Source organism: Opisthorchis viverrini, assembly GCF_000715545.1.
Source record: "Opisthorchis viverrini unplaced genomic scaffold opera_v5_85, whole genome shotgun sequence".
Classification (NCBI taxonomy): domain Eukaryota; kingdom Metazoa; phylum Platyhelminthes; class Trematoda; order Opisthorchiida; family Opisthorchiidae; genus Opisthorchis; species Opisthorchis viverrini.
Window position 1 is genome coordinate 1,474,259 of NW_008751740.1, and position 17,822 is coordinate 1,492,080.

At 44.2% G+C, this 17,822-nt stretch overlaps 2 protein-coding genes across 2 annotated transcripts in view; one reads left to right on the forward strand and one right to left on the reverse strand.

The window, feature by feature from the left end:
* Positions 1-12,251: 12,251 nt before the first annotated feature.
* T265_04847 (hypothetical protein) overlaps positions 12,252-17,822 on the reverse strand; it is a gene marked incomplete at both ends in the record, with an annotated part of 14,244 nt that continues 8,673 nt past the window's right edge. Inside the window, 3 exons of the mRNA XM_009169693.1 lie at positions 12,252-12,729; positions 14,376-14,533; positions 15,614-15,754. Coding sequence (XP_009167957.1) covers positions 12,538-12,729; positions 14,376-14,533; positions 15,614-15,754 — 491 coding nt within the window. The remainder of the gene's footprint in view (positions 12,730-14,375; positions 14,534-15,613; positions 15,755-17,822) is intronic.
* The window catches only part of T265_04846 (hypothetical protein), a gene marked incomplete at both ends in the record, with an annotated part of 9,474 nt that continues 7,265 nt past the window's right edge, over positions 15,614-17,822 (forward strand). Inside the window, one exon of the mRNA XM_009169692.1 lies at positions 15,614-15,739. Coding sequence (XP_009167956.1) covers positions 15,614-15,739 — 126 coding nt within the window. The remainder of the gene's footprint in view (positions 15,740-17,822) is intronic.

The following is a 17,822-nucleotide window of genomic DNA, read 5'->3' on the forward strand; positions in this document are numbered from 1 at the left end:
ATTTTTCCCCGAAAACCAGTTTTTCAGTAGGATTTGTTAGGTGTTGCATCAGCACTTGCGTGCTGTTGGTCGGTCTAGGTATTCCCGGCGAAATGCCAGCAAAACTAGATGGAACTGTAATCTCACCCTGAAATCACTGCCCGAATTGCCTCTACTGGAACGAATGGACGTCATACTTTTCGAACGTTTCATGCATTGGTATGATACGTGGGAAATGAGCAAGTCGGAATCAAAAGTCTCTCTGGGTGTGAAAATATTCTTCGACGGCTTAACTGATTCAGATTTGTGAGTAAAATTAATTCCACTCCCTAAAGCCGGGTTTGAGTGTTGCAACGAACCCGCGGACTACACCTAACCAAACTTCGTTCCACAGGGCCAATCATACCAGGAAGTCTCAAGTGGGAGCAGTTAGACCAAGAGCAGGGAGACCCATTCCACGAGTGATCGTGCTATGAGGCCGTCTGAGGATAAAGTTTGCTGTCTTCTGCGATGGAAACGTGAAGGCAGTTGGGTGTTTCTCCCAGGCGAGCAGAATGTCCAAATTTACGTAAGCCACCATGCTGCTTTTCCTAGAAGGGTTTCCCAAAAAAACCGCGCACTATGATCGCCCAACGGTTGATCTTTTCCAACTGTGCATCAATAAATATGGTCGGAGTACTCTTACAACCAAAGATTTTAGTGCTGCTCAAGGGCAACTTCTGTTGGCAGTTGCTACAGTCCCCCTGTGGCTGAGCAGGTAGGATAATTGAATTCTCAGTTCCGAGCAAGGTCCCTATAGAAAACCCTATTGTCTACTGACTTGAGTCAAAGGTTCAATACAGGGTATCTCCATTGAATTCTCAGTTCCGAGCAGGGTCCCTATAGAAAACTCTATTGTCTACTGACTTGTTGGTCGAAGTTTTGAGTCAAAGGTTCAATACAGGGTATCTCAACTAACTTTTCCGGCCTTGGCAACTGAGAAGTCTCATTTGCCAGCACAGTTCTTTGTCCGCTGATGTCCCTCATCCACCCTTTACCGTCATGCAAGCAAGCTCGGCTAGGTCATTTCAGTGTCAGCTATCTGACCCATGTGGTTTATCCAACTTGTTGCCCATTAACACTAAAAAATAACACTGCAAACTACACGAAACTGTGGCAGCTATAACTACTGTACAACTGGTGATGAAGATGATAGTTCACACTTCACTGAGAACTCTCTCTTCTACTTAAATCATTTCCGTCCACAGAACAGCCTCATCCTGCTGAGGTACCAGCTCCCGATCACGTGACCATCATTCAATGAGAGTAATCAATACGTCCCGTGCACTATCGACTCGCGTCACACTTGCGCGGTCAAACTTAAATTGTGCGGCGCAATCGCAAAAAAAGACGAGATTTAGTGACAAGAATCATATACGAGCTCAAACTGTCTTGCGCATATAATGTTTTGTTCCGCAGGCGAGAGAGAAAATCTCTCCATAAAGGCGTGTGTATGCGAGAAAAAACATGCCCTTGTGTTTCTTCTTGGGTTATTCGTCGGATTTCTTTCAGCTGTGTTTCTCTTTATTGGCATCCTATTGATCACTGGAATTCTTAAACGAAACAAGGGGTTGGATATAGATAAAGCCATTGAAACTTCCCGTAAGTTGAAGACGGCAGTTGAGTGTATCTATAGGATTTTTACCACGATTTCGCTCTCGAGCTCAGTTTTATCAACTCCGATAGCAACGCCACCTTTAAACCACGTCTATCTGGTTTCAAAAACCCTCTAATGAATGCAAGATCCAGAAAATAGGGGAAAAACTGGGGAACCTCCAAAGAGTTGAATACACAGTGGGGATAGAAATACTGTGTATTGCCAAGTCTCCCATGCTTGAAGTATTTCTGGGTACGTATACTGGAAAGATGTATTCGATTCAAAGGCTTCGGTGAAATTAAGGGTTGTTAAAAGTGATGATTTACAACCCACACCTTCAATTGTGTGATACGGTAGGGGTGTACCCGCAGATGTACTGGTGAAACCTTTAAAGTCAAGATGAGTTTACAGCCAAGATATACTTCGTCAGATAACGATGGTGTGCTTCCCTTCCTTGGTCCAGGTTGGCATCTTATGTTGATTTAACATTGGACTGGTGGAGGTCACACAACATTTCCTTGTTTTGATCAGCACGAATGACTAGTAACCATGAAACTAGTAGTGAGTAGGGAAAATTACATACCATTTACTATGGTAATCGTGTTATATCACCCACAACATCCTACTAAATCCCTGAACATGATCCAGTTCAGATGATTGTTTATCGTCTTTAAGTTTAACAAATCTAGTCAAAGTAGCTGATCAGGATAAGTTGACAGGAACCAACCACAGCAGTTGGGTTGTATAAAAGTTATGGACGCCAGCAATTAACCACCCCCGTCATGATTAAATCGTCTGACTTGGTCAAAAAGTGATGAGTTTCCTGCTGCAGCTGCCCTCCGACTCTACCGCAGTAATTCTACGTTTTAGGTTGCAAGCACTTCGCACATGAAAAGGCCTCCACAGGCACTTGGTCCACTGAAGAGTGCGTTTCCTAACCCCTTTCCTTCCCCTACTACTCGTGAAATCCAGGAGGTGCACGATAATCATCTGGCCAAAAGATAATCCTCCATAACTAAAACTACTCAAATACGATCGGGGGGCTATTCGGTTACCAATACTCGGATGAATGTGCACACTGGTTGTTTTCGTTATAATCTTGGTGAGAATGTTGAATGATTTTCATCGAATATTTGTTCATTTTACGGAACGAAACAACCTAGACAGGCTCCTGGTCGGTTCTTGTCACCTTTTTTTCTTGCGAGAGAGTGAAAAGATTGCCGAAGGGTTTCAAGTAAAACACAACTCACTGGAGAGATTCAGCAAACAGAGAAAAAGCATGGATTATACATCTGACAGTTTTATTATGTTCCATCGTTGCAGTGAACCTTTCGACCTTAAGGGTTACAAGTAAAACACAACTCACTGAAGAGATTCAGCAAACAGAGAAAAAGCATGTATTATACATCTGACAGTTTTACTACGTTCCATCGTTGCAGTGAGCCTTTCGACCTCTGATGTCTCCTCAATCAGTCGATTTCTCTCGTTCGGTAGGGCTCTGGAATCAAGGTCTTCTGTCCAGACATGTGTAACAGACCAACCAGATAAAATGATCCGGGAAAGTAAGGCAGTAGAGTTCAAAGGTCCTCGCCAGGAAAACAGTTCTTGCTATGATCCACACGCTTTTGGTCCAAACGATCGAAATGGAGTTTCAATCAAACCCTAGATTAGGAAAACGTATGTTCAGGAGCACATCTATACAGAGAGTTTTCAGGCTTAAGACGTAGAAGCGAGCAGTGAGTTCTCGTCGGAAAATAATTAGTCAGATCCCCAAAAATCCCGAAACACTGTAGAAAGCTTGATCTTCTATAAAACGAGTAAAACCAGGAAAGTTGACTTTTCATCGTCAAGGGTAGACCCTCAGAGGGCAGAAACTAGCTCCCTATTGAATGTATTTCGACCAGCTGACGAATCTCGCTGGCTAGCAGGCAGCCATCGATGCCTAGGTGTACTATTGAGCCTAGCTGTATCCCTCAGTTTTCAACCATTGAGCTCGTCGTTCGAAAGCGTGCAAATCCCACGAAAGCCGTGAGAAATCTTTCTCGTTTCTTCTGCACCTTCCAAATCCAAAAATTTTGCGTAGCATTTTCCGTGGGTAGCTTTTGTGATCCTATACCACTGTGTTGGTGATTGGTTCCATCACCACAATTATATCTCCGCGCAGTGACCAAGCTTAAGTCAGTCACACAGAACAATTGAATATGGTGTCACACCAATCATCAAACACGACTGGTCGACAGGAGTTACAGTGCTAGTAGTGAATACTTTGAGTAACTCGACAGTGAGAAAAATCTATCGACTATGTGCTGCGGGACGCCTCAGAACAAATTACTGAAGGACCTCACAAACTGTCATGTGTAAGAGCGTCTGCCAGTTCCTGAGCCCAGTTCACATGTCTCACCGCAAATGGGTGAGTGTATGCCGCTCACAGGACTCAAGCACTGCATTCAGTCAATGAAAGCTAGTACATGCTGGTTATTCTTCTATTTTAGGATCTTTTTAGGATAATTACTACCTCATGTAGTAACGTGTACAATGTGTAATAACAATACACGCATCCTCAATGTCGTATCGGTACAGCAAGACAGAATGAAAAACAAACATACTTCAACGTATGATTGTGCTGAACTTTACCCCAGTAGATTTGACGGTCTGATGATTCGGCAGGACTTTTATGCAAGTGTGGTCAGTCTTCGCTGGAAGACGGACAAGCACGCTGTAGCTATCTTTCTTGTTGACTGCACTGCACTTCTGACAGGCCTCTATGGCCTTTCTAACCCGCATACCTGTAGTCAGAAGATGAACGCCACAGTATGCGGGTACAAACGGCTGAGCACTAGTGTGCCTTGCTCATCGTCAGAAGGTATATGGTACCATCCTCATTCAGTTGCCGATTTCACATCACTTGATCCAGTCTCTCAGGTGGAGACAGTGTCAATTATGAACACATTACTTGTGGCCTTCATGTAGTGAGTAGATTCAGAATATCCAGTTGAATATATTCAGGGATTCGTAGAATGCTTGTGATTCCAGGTAGGGAACAAACAGCTGTTAGGATTTTCAGAGTAGATAAACTATACCGTTGGGATCGAATGTCGACAGAAACCTCTGAATACCCAAGCTGATTGCAGACTTATCAGGACAACCTACTGACTAGCTTTTGCCATCGACAGTTTCAGGGACCAGTTGGTGAGAATGTTATCCAGGAAAGCCTAGTGAGTGGACCATCCGGAATCCGAACCTCAAAGTAGGTTTTCTCCGGGAGAAGGAGTGTATTAGATGTCTTACCTGCACTAGTGTGATAAGTTATCGTCCCGGTCACTTCAGCCATAAGCTACGTTGGTGTTCTTTGGCCTTGTATTATCCCAGAGAGGCTGAGTGAAGCATTCATATCTCATATGTAGACCAACAATATTAACTGTCCGGGGAATCCGTGAAGCATCAGGAGAAACATCATTTCATTACGGCAATAAGTACCGAATACTCTTCAGAAACTCTGTGAACCAGTGGCTTCTGGTTTGTCTTTCTCATGTGCAGATGCAATGGCAGATCGTGAACCAAAAGGTTTCCCAACACATCGAAACTCAAGGCCATTGAAGAGGCAAGTTCTATATTCAAAAAAAGAAACGTTTGAGAATGAGAGAAAAGGAGATGTACTGTGAAACACAGCGCTTCACTTCTGAAAGCAATTGGTTCAACCTATCGTAAAACATAAAAAATCTGGCGCACTATTGTGAAAGTAGTTTGACCGCTGTATATGCCACTTGCCAGCAGTTTTCTATCCTAAACACGTATTCCTCCACAACGACCACCTCTTGACTACGGCCGATTTCACTTGTTTCCTAATTTTACTGCTACTAATAAACTGCATGCATTTTGGAATAGGTGACAACAAGTTTCCGTTATTTTAGGAGTTAAAAGTACTAACCGAGGCTTTCCGATCACTCATTGAGGTTAATCTTGATTACCTCAAAATCATCCTCAGATTTCGAAAAATTCCTGGATAAGTTCTGCAGCCCAGTTTATATGCACATTCGCTGCTATTTGTTCCATCTAGTTAATTGTGTTCATTTGGAGATGATCTTCATATGAAAAAATCATTTGTATCGCAGAATAATGTTTTCCCACAGCTAATGGCCTAATGAACAATGACCTCCTACTAGCAGTTGACTACTGGTCACTTTCCCGCAGACGGTTTAAAGGATCACAGCACTGACGGCGATGATGACAATTGAAAAAATGAATTTGTACAAAATTTACACAACATTAATTTGCATACTATCGTACATTCGTTCCCTCTCTACCCCCAGCGGAAATCACGTTGCGCACAATGGGATTGTGGGTCCTGGCGCATTTGGGCATCACGGTTAGTTTGGTTATTGTGCAAGAATTTATCCGACGGAAGAAGAACAGGTAGCTATGAATATCTGTTTTGGTAAGTAAATTTTCTCACATTGTAGCCTGTCTTCTTAATTTTTTGCGGTATTTTCTCATGGAAGTGTCGTAGTACTGTCAGTTCAACCACCATATGCACCTGGCACAACAGCCGTTCGTGCAACTGCTTTGTGAGATCTTGGTCACGTGAATCCTTACAACACTGGGTTTGTGTTATGCATACGGTATTTCTAATACCGCTATCATTCGGTTCATTGATGCCGTCCACTTCATCGGCACTGTCCGACGTTCTAATATCGGTTCATTAATGCCGTCCACTTCATCGGCACTGTCCGACATCCAGTAGCTATCGGTGGGTTAAGCCGAGTTGACCAACAGGACTGGTTGATTCAAGAGTAAACTCTGCATGCCAAAAGGCTACGATCGCCTAGGCCTTGAATTGAGTGAACGCTGCATTGCAAAAGGCTACGATCGCCTAGGCCTTGATTGACTTTGTCAGTGGTCTCACTAGCTACACTAGTGAAATCGGCTTAGACAAGTAGGTTCCATCGTCAATGAAAATCGATGAAATCAGTCGGGGTGAAACATAGCCAACCGACAAATTATCAATAGTGTGGTCCAGTTGTAGTGATTCACATATCAGCAGAGACCATTGTCTACCACACAGCGCGGAATTTTACGAAACTTCAGAATGAGAATTGACGCAAGTGACATTGAGAGATAAACTATATCGGAATGGAGCAAACATTTCGGAAAAAACGCGGATTCTGTGGGTGATCTTCGGCTGCCAACCGTTTGTCCATACAGCAAATCCGGCACAGGAAACCCAGTTCATCTTCCGCTTGGATCACGTAAAGCTTAACACCAGGATTGATACCCACCGGCAACGGTTGGACAACACGATTTGGGAACAACCCTTTGGTGTTGCAAAGTTAAATACGTAAAACTAAAGGCGTTCTTCCAATTTCCTGCATTTTATTGTCGTTTCCATCTCTGCATGCACTTTGGCAAACACCTTTCAATAATTATCTTCGCACACTAACCGAAATAACTCTAAAGGCGGACAAAAGATCTTAATTTGGCATTTACTACAAGTAGTACCGAACAAGTTCGGCGAAGTCCTTGTGGGGGGAAAGAACTAACACCAACTGACTAACTAACCGGACAATGCATGCTTAGCTTTCCGTTTGTTCACTGGTCGGTTTAGATACATCAACGAGCCCATAATTTTCAAACGGACAAATAGACGAATCATAAGTTTCAAACTGTGACGAGAGAAGAGAACCTTTGTGCTCGACCAAGTTCTATCCTGTTGGGCCAACGATTCGCAATCAGATCTACGCAGTCTAGCTGTTGTCATCCAACCCACCCTCGTCTATCGAGCCTGACCAAGGATGGAGTTGGATACGAAGATAGCTTATTACGATTGTTACTGTATGATGTCTGTTCTGTTTATTCAGACACGATGTGAATCCAACTCACACTGGGCGCGAAAAACTGAGTGAGAGCTTGATATCAAACATGACGGACTAAACGAGCACGATAAACCTAAATTATGATCGTATTCGGGATGGTGGATAGACGTGGAAATGAATGCTAGCGGAAGAACAGTCGAAAACATTCGAGGCGGCCTCAAAGTCGGGATCATCCAAGGAAATGAAACACACTGTCAAGTAGGAGTGGAAAACAGAATGCTAGATGGCATTGTATCACTAAAAGGACAAGCAGTACCGTTCGACAACTGTGAATGCCCCGTTTCAGTGAGGTTTGGTAAACCATCCTAGAGTTTACAAGAAGTCAAGGAAAACAAATCTGATCGAAAAATAATCAGGATCCAGTGACACTGAGTACATTTCTCACGTAGAACGTGGTGGAAGAAGCGCCCCCAACTAATTCCTGTTTGTAAGACGCTATCTGAAAGAATAGTTCTGATCTTTGTCATAAGTGCTCTAATCATTTTCTTCATTATTCGATGTATTGTCTAATTGGCCGTTTCTTTGTTGCACACCCGCTAAATCTAAGGGCACTCGCTCACAAAGGACTGCGTGACCGCTTGTTACTTCACGATACTAGTCGACCACGCTTATGAATTTTGACTACCTTCTCTTTATGCTCAGAAGTTCTTGTTTTTGGGAATCTCTGTTGGGCAACGTGGGGATAAATATTTTGGTAAAAAGTGTCATCTGTTAATGATGGGCTCCGGATTGGACGAAAACCTGTGGTTTACCCCCAAAGCAGTTCCGCCTGAAAGTGCTGAGCGCAGAAAGACGCGGAACTAAAATCTCAACGTGAAAAAGACGAACAACTTCAGGTTACTAGCTGAAAATAGCACTCCAAAAAGTCGTCCGTATGCGATGTCCCCTTGTGTAAGATGGACACGAGGTGTTCGGAGAAGTACCATACCTGTTACACCGGATGCAACTCGAGATGCCTCGTTGTCACATTGTGATTGTCTATTCGATTGTTATCGCATGAACGGCACTTGGCCGTCGTAATGCATAAACGATGTGACCTGACATTCTAATCGTACCGTGACGCACCAGCAGTCTTCAGACTTTAGTAAACTGGATGTAAATATTCGCCAAATACTCATTTACGCACGAATTTGAATTTGACAGTGAAAACTTAACCGAATCCACCAGAACCCCTAGTTTATGATGGCTGAAACCGGTCATGGTCTATCAGAGTTTTCAGCAACCTTATGAGTAGTGTACTAGATCTGGACGTAGACATTTCGACTGGTTAAATTTTCCCGTCTTCTTCGTTGTTTTGCCTACCATGAAATTCAAAACAGATTACTGACTCATTGTTTTTCCACGCCCCCCTTACAGAGGTCATGGAAGAATAGGCAAAGAACTACTCAGTTTACTCTGGCATGTCTAGCAACAAGGTTGTTCAAAGATAGCATCAGTTATGTCCGTACAATTTAGAAAATTTGTGAAGAAAACATGTTCTTTATTGAAACAAACGGCGGGGGTATATTGCAAATTTTGTTTATCCAAGACCTGTAAATAACAAGTCAGTCATGCAGATTGAACGGTGTTACTAAAAATATTGTTTATTATTCACGAATGGGCGAACCAGTGACTCTCGTGGCGAGAGTATGGATAGGCCCAGGATAATCTTTCGGAACCACCAAGTTGTAAAGTTGGTTGAACATAATCGGCACCTGTCCGACAAGTGGGACCATTCCTTTCAAACTAGGGGACAGGGGCGATCGGAGCACGAATCCAGCACCACCCTATGATACAAGCGAACCAATGGAATACATTCATCATTTTTCGGCGGTGACTCATAATTAGTCGTAGTGAAAGGAAGAAGGCCTTCGCTTCGCTGTTATTTACTAGAAAATGCCAGTTGAACGGTTACAGACTATTGGACAGGGAAGCAAAACTCTCATTTGCATCTTACTTACAAAAACTTAATATCCATCGTCTCTTTGAACGCGTCTGAATATTCACTGAATATTGCTCAAATCCAAGCGAATGCTACAAAGCGACTCCACAAATTCTGTAATAGACCTCACTCTTTAAAAGATGCAAAGCGGATTTACGAGGAAACATACTACTCGCATGCCTCCTCCATCAGTAGTATCACCGTTACAGTAGTAGTAGGTCGAAATGAGCAGCTAGTTTTGACCAGCTTGAGACCTAACTAATAGGCGGGGTTCCGGAATTCCAATGGAGTTCTGTGTTGACCTCACCCAAGTAGCCAGTATTGTGAAGCTGTAGATAGCTTAAATACACTTGTTATATATACATATATACATACATACATACATATTATACATATATATATATATATATATATGATACCTTTCTGTACTCTCTAGCTTGGGAATTCGGTTGACCTTGACCCCACTGATAGTAGTATGGCCCAAAATCAGACCGAAAAATATTTATCTTGTTTGATAACTTGACGGGATATGGTAAAAATCCATCGATGCACTGAATAATGATCTGATCTTACCAAACTCAGGACGGCTCAAGATTTGAGTGGCAAGATATGTGGCTCGTTTCTACCGACTGATTGAGGCAGCCTCAAAGTACTGCGATTCACGTGATTCCCGTGTCGTTTCTCACAGCTGTGCAACATGTGCGTCATCATCAGCGACAGCATGACATCAGTGTCCAAAAAATGATACTTCGCCCACGTACAACCATGATTTAGTTGAAGGGCTTGTGGTAAACAAAAGCAAATGGGGAAGGAAATTGGTGCTAGCTTCCTACAATCATTCCGAGGTGCCCACATTCCCAGGCACTCATTTAGGCAACCTTTAGAAACTGACAACGTGAACGCCACTGAAATCGATTAGCAGCAATATCTTACAGCGTCCCTAACCAAGCACGGTGGGGTTCACGCAGTCCTCATCCTGGAATGCGAGTAGTACTGATAGCACCCAAACGTTTCGTAATCTCTTTCGACTCGACGTGACGACGCAAGATGCTCTGTGAGATTCAGATTAAAAAAAATCGTGTCGTTCAACTGTAGCACCCTTTCGGTGCCCAAATGCCATGCCACCAGAAGGAAGCATGAGGGCTGGGGTACTGCAAGGTTGCCCAAGGCTAGACAGGATAAGTCAAGATGCTGAGGTCAGGTTCGAACCACGGACCTCCCAGTCAATAAATTCGCGCTCTGACCACTGATCCACCTCGCCCCCCGTTTTAGCTAAGAAATATAAAGACCTATTGATGAAAGTATTTCCGACAACCCCCGGCAGATGTAACAGCTGAGTCAGCTAGGATGCATGCAGGCCCGTCATATTCAGGTCTTGCTTTTTTCCACAGTTCATAATCTCATGGTTCTATTGCATACTACAGGAAAAAGCCAGCCACGCCACACGATTCGCTAAAATTATTTCTATCTTGGAGGTTGGGTCAACTGGAAGGCAGCACAAAAAGGTATATACTAGAAGGGGAGATAAAAACGGATACATCATACTGTTCCAGTATCTCAATACTAAAACCAAAGTATAGCGTGGTCTAAAGGTCTCTGCTGCACATCATCAGAGACAGACTGAACCCATTGTGGATCGAAGCCTACCGAAACAGAAAACGTTACGGAGGAATAACATTGCCGTATTAGAGTGGAATGGATATGAATTGTGAGTAAACTGATGTATGATTAAACTGCTGAGATGATACCAAAGTTCGTTTAGAAATCGTGGAAACTGAAGGCTGTATGTAAGTCTATTGCAGATCAGAATATGTAATGTGGCTGTACAACAGCGAAAGATCCATCCATTCTCCGACGACAAGATCCGTGGTCTATCGATTAAGTCCGCGTACAAGGATGTCTTTTCATCCCCACATTTTATTTTATCTCATAGCTGACTCAGAGGGTTTCTTATTTGTCTCCGTTACTCCTAAACAGAGCCGCTGACTTTCGCCATCATAGTCATTAAATAAATTTACATTAACCTGACTTGTTTGGCAGTTACGACTGACACGTCATCCTCCGGTACGATAAAGTCATTCTGAGCAAAACAGCGACGAAAGTGTAAACTGTTCTCAGAGAACTTTCCCAAAGTGGTATGGCTATCCATGAGGACGATGATTCCCCATATGGATGTAACACCTGTACAACATCCCTCGGCTTTCCACCATAGATTGGCTTCACTTACAGGACGAGATCACCAAATCTCTTCGTACCAACAGCGGAAGCAAACATTTTGACATCTAAGGAGACCTGACCGCAGGGCTGTTAGAATCAATTGGTGATCCATGTCAACAAATCATCGTCCGTCGGTAAAAGTGGACGTCAACACAAAGCTAGTAAATACAGGCACCACATAGAAACGATCAAACAGTGATTGAGTTGTGCAAAATGATTTTAATAAGTTGCATTTCAGGGGTTTTGCGGGATAGGTATTTTACTCATAGCCACACCACTCTCGTTTGAACGGCCGTGTTCCTGTTCTGGCGTAATTATTCCGGTGAGTCCACACCAAAGGGAAGCACCGAACTCGAGTTTCGCTCTTATCAGAGCTCATCAGCAGTGCATATCCAATGGCCGTGCCGGGATTTGAACCCCGGCACTGTCTCAGTAATTTGCGTGAAACGCTGGAACACAACCTGGCAGTAAAATAGGGTGACAATAGTAAAAAAAAATTACGGTCACGCTGGCGACTATCATCATACCTAATGTAACCAAGTCAGAGCGGTTAGAAACACCCAAACAGGGCTCTATGACCACCAACAGAATTCAGGGAGCAGAAGAATCGTCATCAGGGATTCTGGGACTCACAATCTAAAGAAAAACAAGGATCGGATACTTCGGACTCGCTGTGCATACAATAGAACAGTGCAGTTTGTAGCGCTATACTCCTATCTTTATGCCCTTCAGTCGCGAAATCAGCGTGCAATGAACGCGGCTTGAGTGCAACAGGTTAAAACGGACAGATGCAGCATGAACTCCAACAAACCGCTCTTCTGACAGATAGCCGCTGAGAACGAAGGCTCCATTGATAGTGAAAACAATGCAACACGACGTGCTGAGATAGTTTTTTTTGCTGTTCGGTACAAATATCAATCATCGAGCTGAGCAGCTGCTTCGGATAGCATTCGATTCATGGCATCCAAATGGACCCGAACGGCATCCGATTGAGCTTGACCTAACGGGTTTTCCGTAGCATGCGCCGACTCAGTGAGATGGGCGACGTGTACGAGTAATTCGGGGCATCCGTAGGCCAGAGCGGCCGAACGAAGGCGGGCGAGTTCCTGTGATAAAGGGGTATAGTTGTGAGTAATGATCAGCAAGGACGTGAAAATTCAAGGAGAATGAGGGAGACCCTCTGTGTTCTGTTGCTACAAAAGCTGTGACATGCGGAGGTTGCAAACAAAAAGCGAGTCAAAATAGGATACCCAATACATTTTTAACTGGCGTGGGCGGGCGGTTCCACCAAACAACCCAAAACCATCTGTCCAGAACGGCCTGAAAGACGATGGAGGAGTGTGTGCACTACATGTTCCAATACTTTTAAACCGNCATTGATAGTGGAAACAATGCGACACAACGTGCTGAGACAGTTTTTTTGCTGTTCGGTACAAACATCAATCATCTAGCTGAGCAGCTACTTCGGATAGCATTCGATTCATGGCATCCAAATGGACCCGAACGGCATCCGATTGAGCTTGACCTAACGGGTTTTCCGTAGCATGCGCCGAGGAGCAACGACCAGCATGATATACCTTCTTCATTGTGGGAGAAATGTATTTCGTGAAAAACTTCTTGCTTGAGGGTAGCCTTAGATCCTGTGAACCAAGGATCCTATGAACAAAATACCTATCCCACAAAACCCCAAAACTGCAACCAAAATGTTACGCAGTGGGTTTCAAGCGTGTGCCAGCCTACCTGACTGGGGAGTCCTGACTGGCGGGTCAGTCGACGTCACAACCAGGACAGTTACTGGGTCGTCGTTCGATGAGTCGGGCACACCATCACATTGCTGAAGTGTGAACACGTTCGTCTGTTCAGACGTGAAAATTCATATGCGTCCAACATGCTTTGCTGGAGTAGTGATTACACGCTCGCCTCGCATGTCGGATGTCCGGGGTTCAAATCCCGACACGGTCTTTGGATATGCACTGCTGATGAGCTCTAATAAGGGCGAAACTCGAGTCCAGTGCTTTTCTTTGGTGTGGACTCACCGGAATAATTACGCCAGAACAGGAACACGGCCGTTCAAACGAGAGTGGTGTGGCTATGAACAAAATAAGATACCCAATACATTTTTAACTGGCGTAGGCAGGCGGTTCCACCAAACAACCCAAAACCATCTGTTCCGAACGGCCTGAAGGACCATGAAGGAGCATGCGCACTACATGTTCCAATACTTTTAAACCGTTGAGCCTTAGCGGCCACTGTAGCAACGCCAAACATCATATGATCGCCTACGAACACGCTTATTGCGTACACGCGACAAGAAGTGCAACGGAACAACAGCACGAACAATACAATACCCGCAGGGTCATCCTCACGAAAGGATCGAANATACAATACACGCAGGGTCATCCTCACGAAAGGATCGAAGGGTTCATCTATGCTCGATACAACAGTCCACCCGTAAGATCCCTTCTTCTGGAGAGTCCGTGATAGGTTGATGCCCAGCCACAACCTAATGCACAAACTCCCCCGAACATGGACCGCCCTAAAAGAGGCTTAAAAGTGGCGATCTCCCCAGTGGGATTACTTCCAAAGACAATTTTGTATGGTTATCCCTGTGCCCTGGTGTTGAGTCACTCCACTAGTGGCTAAAGTAGACAGAAAAGTACAAGGCAGAAGTAGTGGTATACACGCCTCTGCCCTATGGGTAATACTAGCTGCTGCTGATTTGAAATTTAGTTGTTGATGCTTAAACAATTACCTTGAAGAAAAGAGCGGATTTCTCTGGCAGTCGACGTCCCAGTCGGAGTACCTTGTTCACCTCGCTGAGTAAAGACGTGGGTGAGACCCAAGAAACGTAACGGAACGGTTCACTCCCGGCAGGTGCAGCACGGTTTTGCCCCACATTGGAATCGGACACTGAGGGGGGGGGGCAAGATTTTTATCAATAAAAGAGTTGCAAGGACGGTCGAGTGTACACACGAAAATGAAAAAAATTATCACTCAACTGTAACACCAGTTTGGTGCATAGCTGCCATACCATGCGAAGAAAGCACAGTGGTTGAGATAGTGCCAACATATCCAAGCCTACACGGGAGCTGCCGGGATGCCAATGTTGGATTCGAACCGCCGACCTTGTCAGTAAGTTCGCACCCCAAACACTGAGGCATTTCAGGATCACGGGGGAATAATGAATGCAAGGCAAAACAGAATACCCAGTCGTGACATCTCCTCTGCCATATCAGAATGAAGCGCAAGAGCTAAGATACTACAAGGTGGATATCCATACTTGGGCAAGGACGATCGAGAAGTCAAGGGCAGATTCGTACCAAGCACTTCCCATCAGAAGCTTGTGCCCTGACCTAAGAGAGCCCATGGCAACATAGCCAGTCACACTGGAAGGGGGTCAGATAAAACCAAAACAGTTGAGTAGCTTTTGAATAACAGTACTGTGGTGACTTTTGTGGTAATAAAGTCCCTCCCACAAATTGCCGTCATTTCACATGGTTTAATATCCTCTCTGGAAGCTACAATTAAAAAGACTATTCGATGACCAGCTGTCCAAATGGATTACCTCTCTCACAGAGCACACATGGACCGTATCCATGCAAAGACGTCCATAATAAGTTGCGATGTGTCGCTAAATGTCCAGTGTACATGTGTAAGCACACATCTAGTGTGCTCAGTTGCTATCCCATGTGATAGGCAAGTCAAGCTGGGCGCTCTAACATACAAGTGCCCATCTTTGACTGTGGCGAAACAAAAAAATGCTGACCAAACAAATGCAAATAACTTCGCGTAGATCGAAGAACCACGCCATGGTAGTCGCAACATTATCATTAAGTGACTTAAGCCCAAATGCACACAGTTCTGATGAGCACCAGTAAGCAGGAGTCAGCTGTCCACTGCTACGGTGGTTATGTTTGGGTAGAACATTCATAAAGAAATGGGCTGCTTTGGTTATCTGACAAAGTAGCAAAAAACGGACGAATAACTCACATGTCCCATAGCTCAGGCGATCCGGGACGAGAACAGGAAAGGGTGAGCTCCCCTCACGATCATCGTACAATTGCACACCGGCGAAATCTTCCACAGGGGCCAGATGCTGGAACTGTCCAAGCCAGGGTAAGCCAATACAATCTATTGTGCGTGGGGTGCAAGAAAAGGAGTTAGATAGCTAATACCCCTCACCGTATCCACACCAAGTACTATACAGCTGTAGTCAAGTACAGAAAGATGATGACTCGAAGAATGATCGGTGACTTTCATGGCAAAGCGTTGCTTTGCCTTTCAAGTACACATTATGAGGATAACGAAACGCGTGAGATGAGCGATCTGTTGCGGTCAGTCGAATTAGATCAACGTGGCCGTTCAGTCATAAGAATGACCGTCCAAACCGAAACGCAAACCAATATAACGTGACACTGTATCCTGTCTAAGTGCGAGTCATTCAGAGTACTGACCAGCCGCTCGTGGCCAAGTGTGTTCAACCACTAGCTGAGAGATCACGGGTTCCTAAATCCCTGGAGTTTCGTGAAATGCGGACTGATGACTACCAATAAGGATGAAGATGTACAATACCCTTCGTTTTTTCAGCATAAATTCGCCTTTCTCGATTGATAACACCGTAATGGATTACCGATTTATGCTTCTCTCTTCATGCGTACATAGCATCCCTGACAAATCGCCAATGATTTTCGTATCCCTCTGTTTCTATCCTGAAGGGACTGTTATGTGCAGTGATGTATTCATAAAAATTACCAAACAGCCGAAACAGTTCCCGAGTCAGTATACAAATACTGGTATCATCTACTGTCTACTTAGTTGAGCGCACTCCAATGTGCTACAAAATGACACCTAATCTTCACCGAAGAAAAATACAAGTTGTGGCATGCCAAGAAATATGCTTCATCTCAAGTAGCCCTCCAACTAAGACATGCGGCACAGTCGTGCAGCCTCTTCGCTTGAATACTATAAGTGAGAGGTTCTATTGAACCTCCAGCCCAGCATCATATTAAGCTGAAAGTTAGTGGAGAGCTAACATCTCTGTATTCAAAGTAATATGATTACACTCATTCACGGAGTGAGTATGAAGTTTGAGATAGCTTCAACTGATAATTGTATCCCAGAGACAGTTTACAAATCGTGTAAAGCCGTGGAAGACGAAGGCTGTTTGTGGGTTTATTGCACATCAGAATGTGTATTGCGGTTGTTCAACAGAAGAGATTTCATACATTAGTCTACAACACAAAGAAGTGCCTTTTCATCCACGCATTTTGCCTAGTCGCATAGCCGAGATCACATGAAGTTGTCTTATTGTTGAAATGGTGTAAAAAAATTGTTCAGCTGTAACACCCTTCCGGTTCCTAGCTGCCATGCTACCCGAAGGAAACACGAGGGCTGGGATACTGCCAGGTTGCCCAAGCCTAGACAGGGGAAGTCGAGAGGCAGAGGTTGGGTTCGAACCACGGACTTTGCGGTCAGTAAATTCGCGCTCTAACCATTTGTGCCATCTTGAAGTGGTGTAGCTTTCATTCAAATCAAATCTCAATATTTTTCTGTTCCGATTTGTAACCCGTTTGAAGGAAAACTAAATAAGATTGCTCAAGCACTATTGAATAATGTTTCCTGATATATTAAAAAAAATTAGAAATGCTTAACAAGAGTAACTGGTAGCGACTGTCCTCTTTACTCCAGGTGACTTTTGACAGATCTGATGTCCTCAGTTCGATTAACCCATTGCTTCTAAATATCCTGTTTGGAAGTGTACTATATGCTCCTATATGGATCAGTCGAGAAGAGAACGAAAACCGCTAGGAGCGAAGGGGGTGGAAGATTTTTCCTGTTACAGAAGAACAATATTCCAGCAACATCTCGATGTGGAAATCTTTCCACAACAGAGCCAGCTCTGATAGCAGGGTGCGAAACACGTCGCTCCAAGGGACTGTAGATGTTGGAACCTACGAGCTTGTCCACAAACTGACACAGTTATATTCATGTCAAGTTTTGAAGAAAGATATCACGAACTTGATGAGGTCGGGAAAATTTTGCTCTAGTTGTGACAATCCGAAATGTGATATCTCGTCCAATGGCAGGAATTCGGCCAGACAAATCAAGAAAGGGAACTAGCAGGGCAGCCACTAAAGAGTGAAGAAGTCGATAGCCTTCACTACGCGAAACGTCACAATAGTAATGCACTACTCATAAG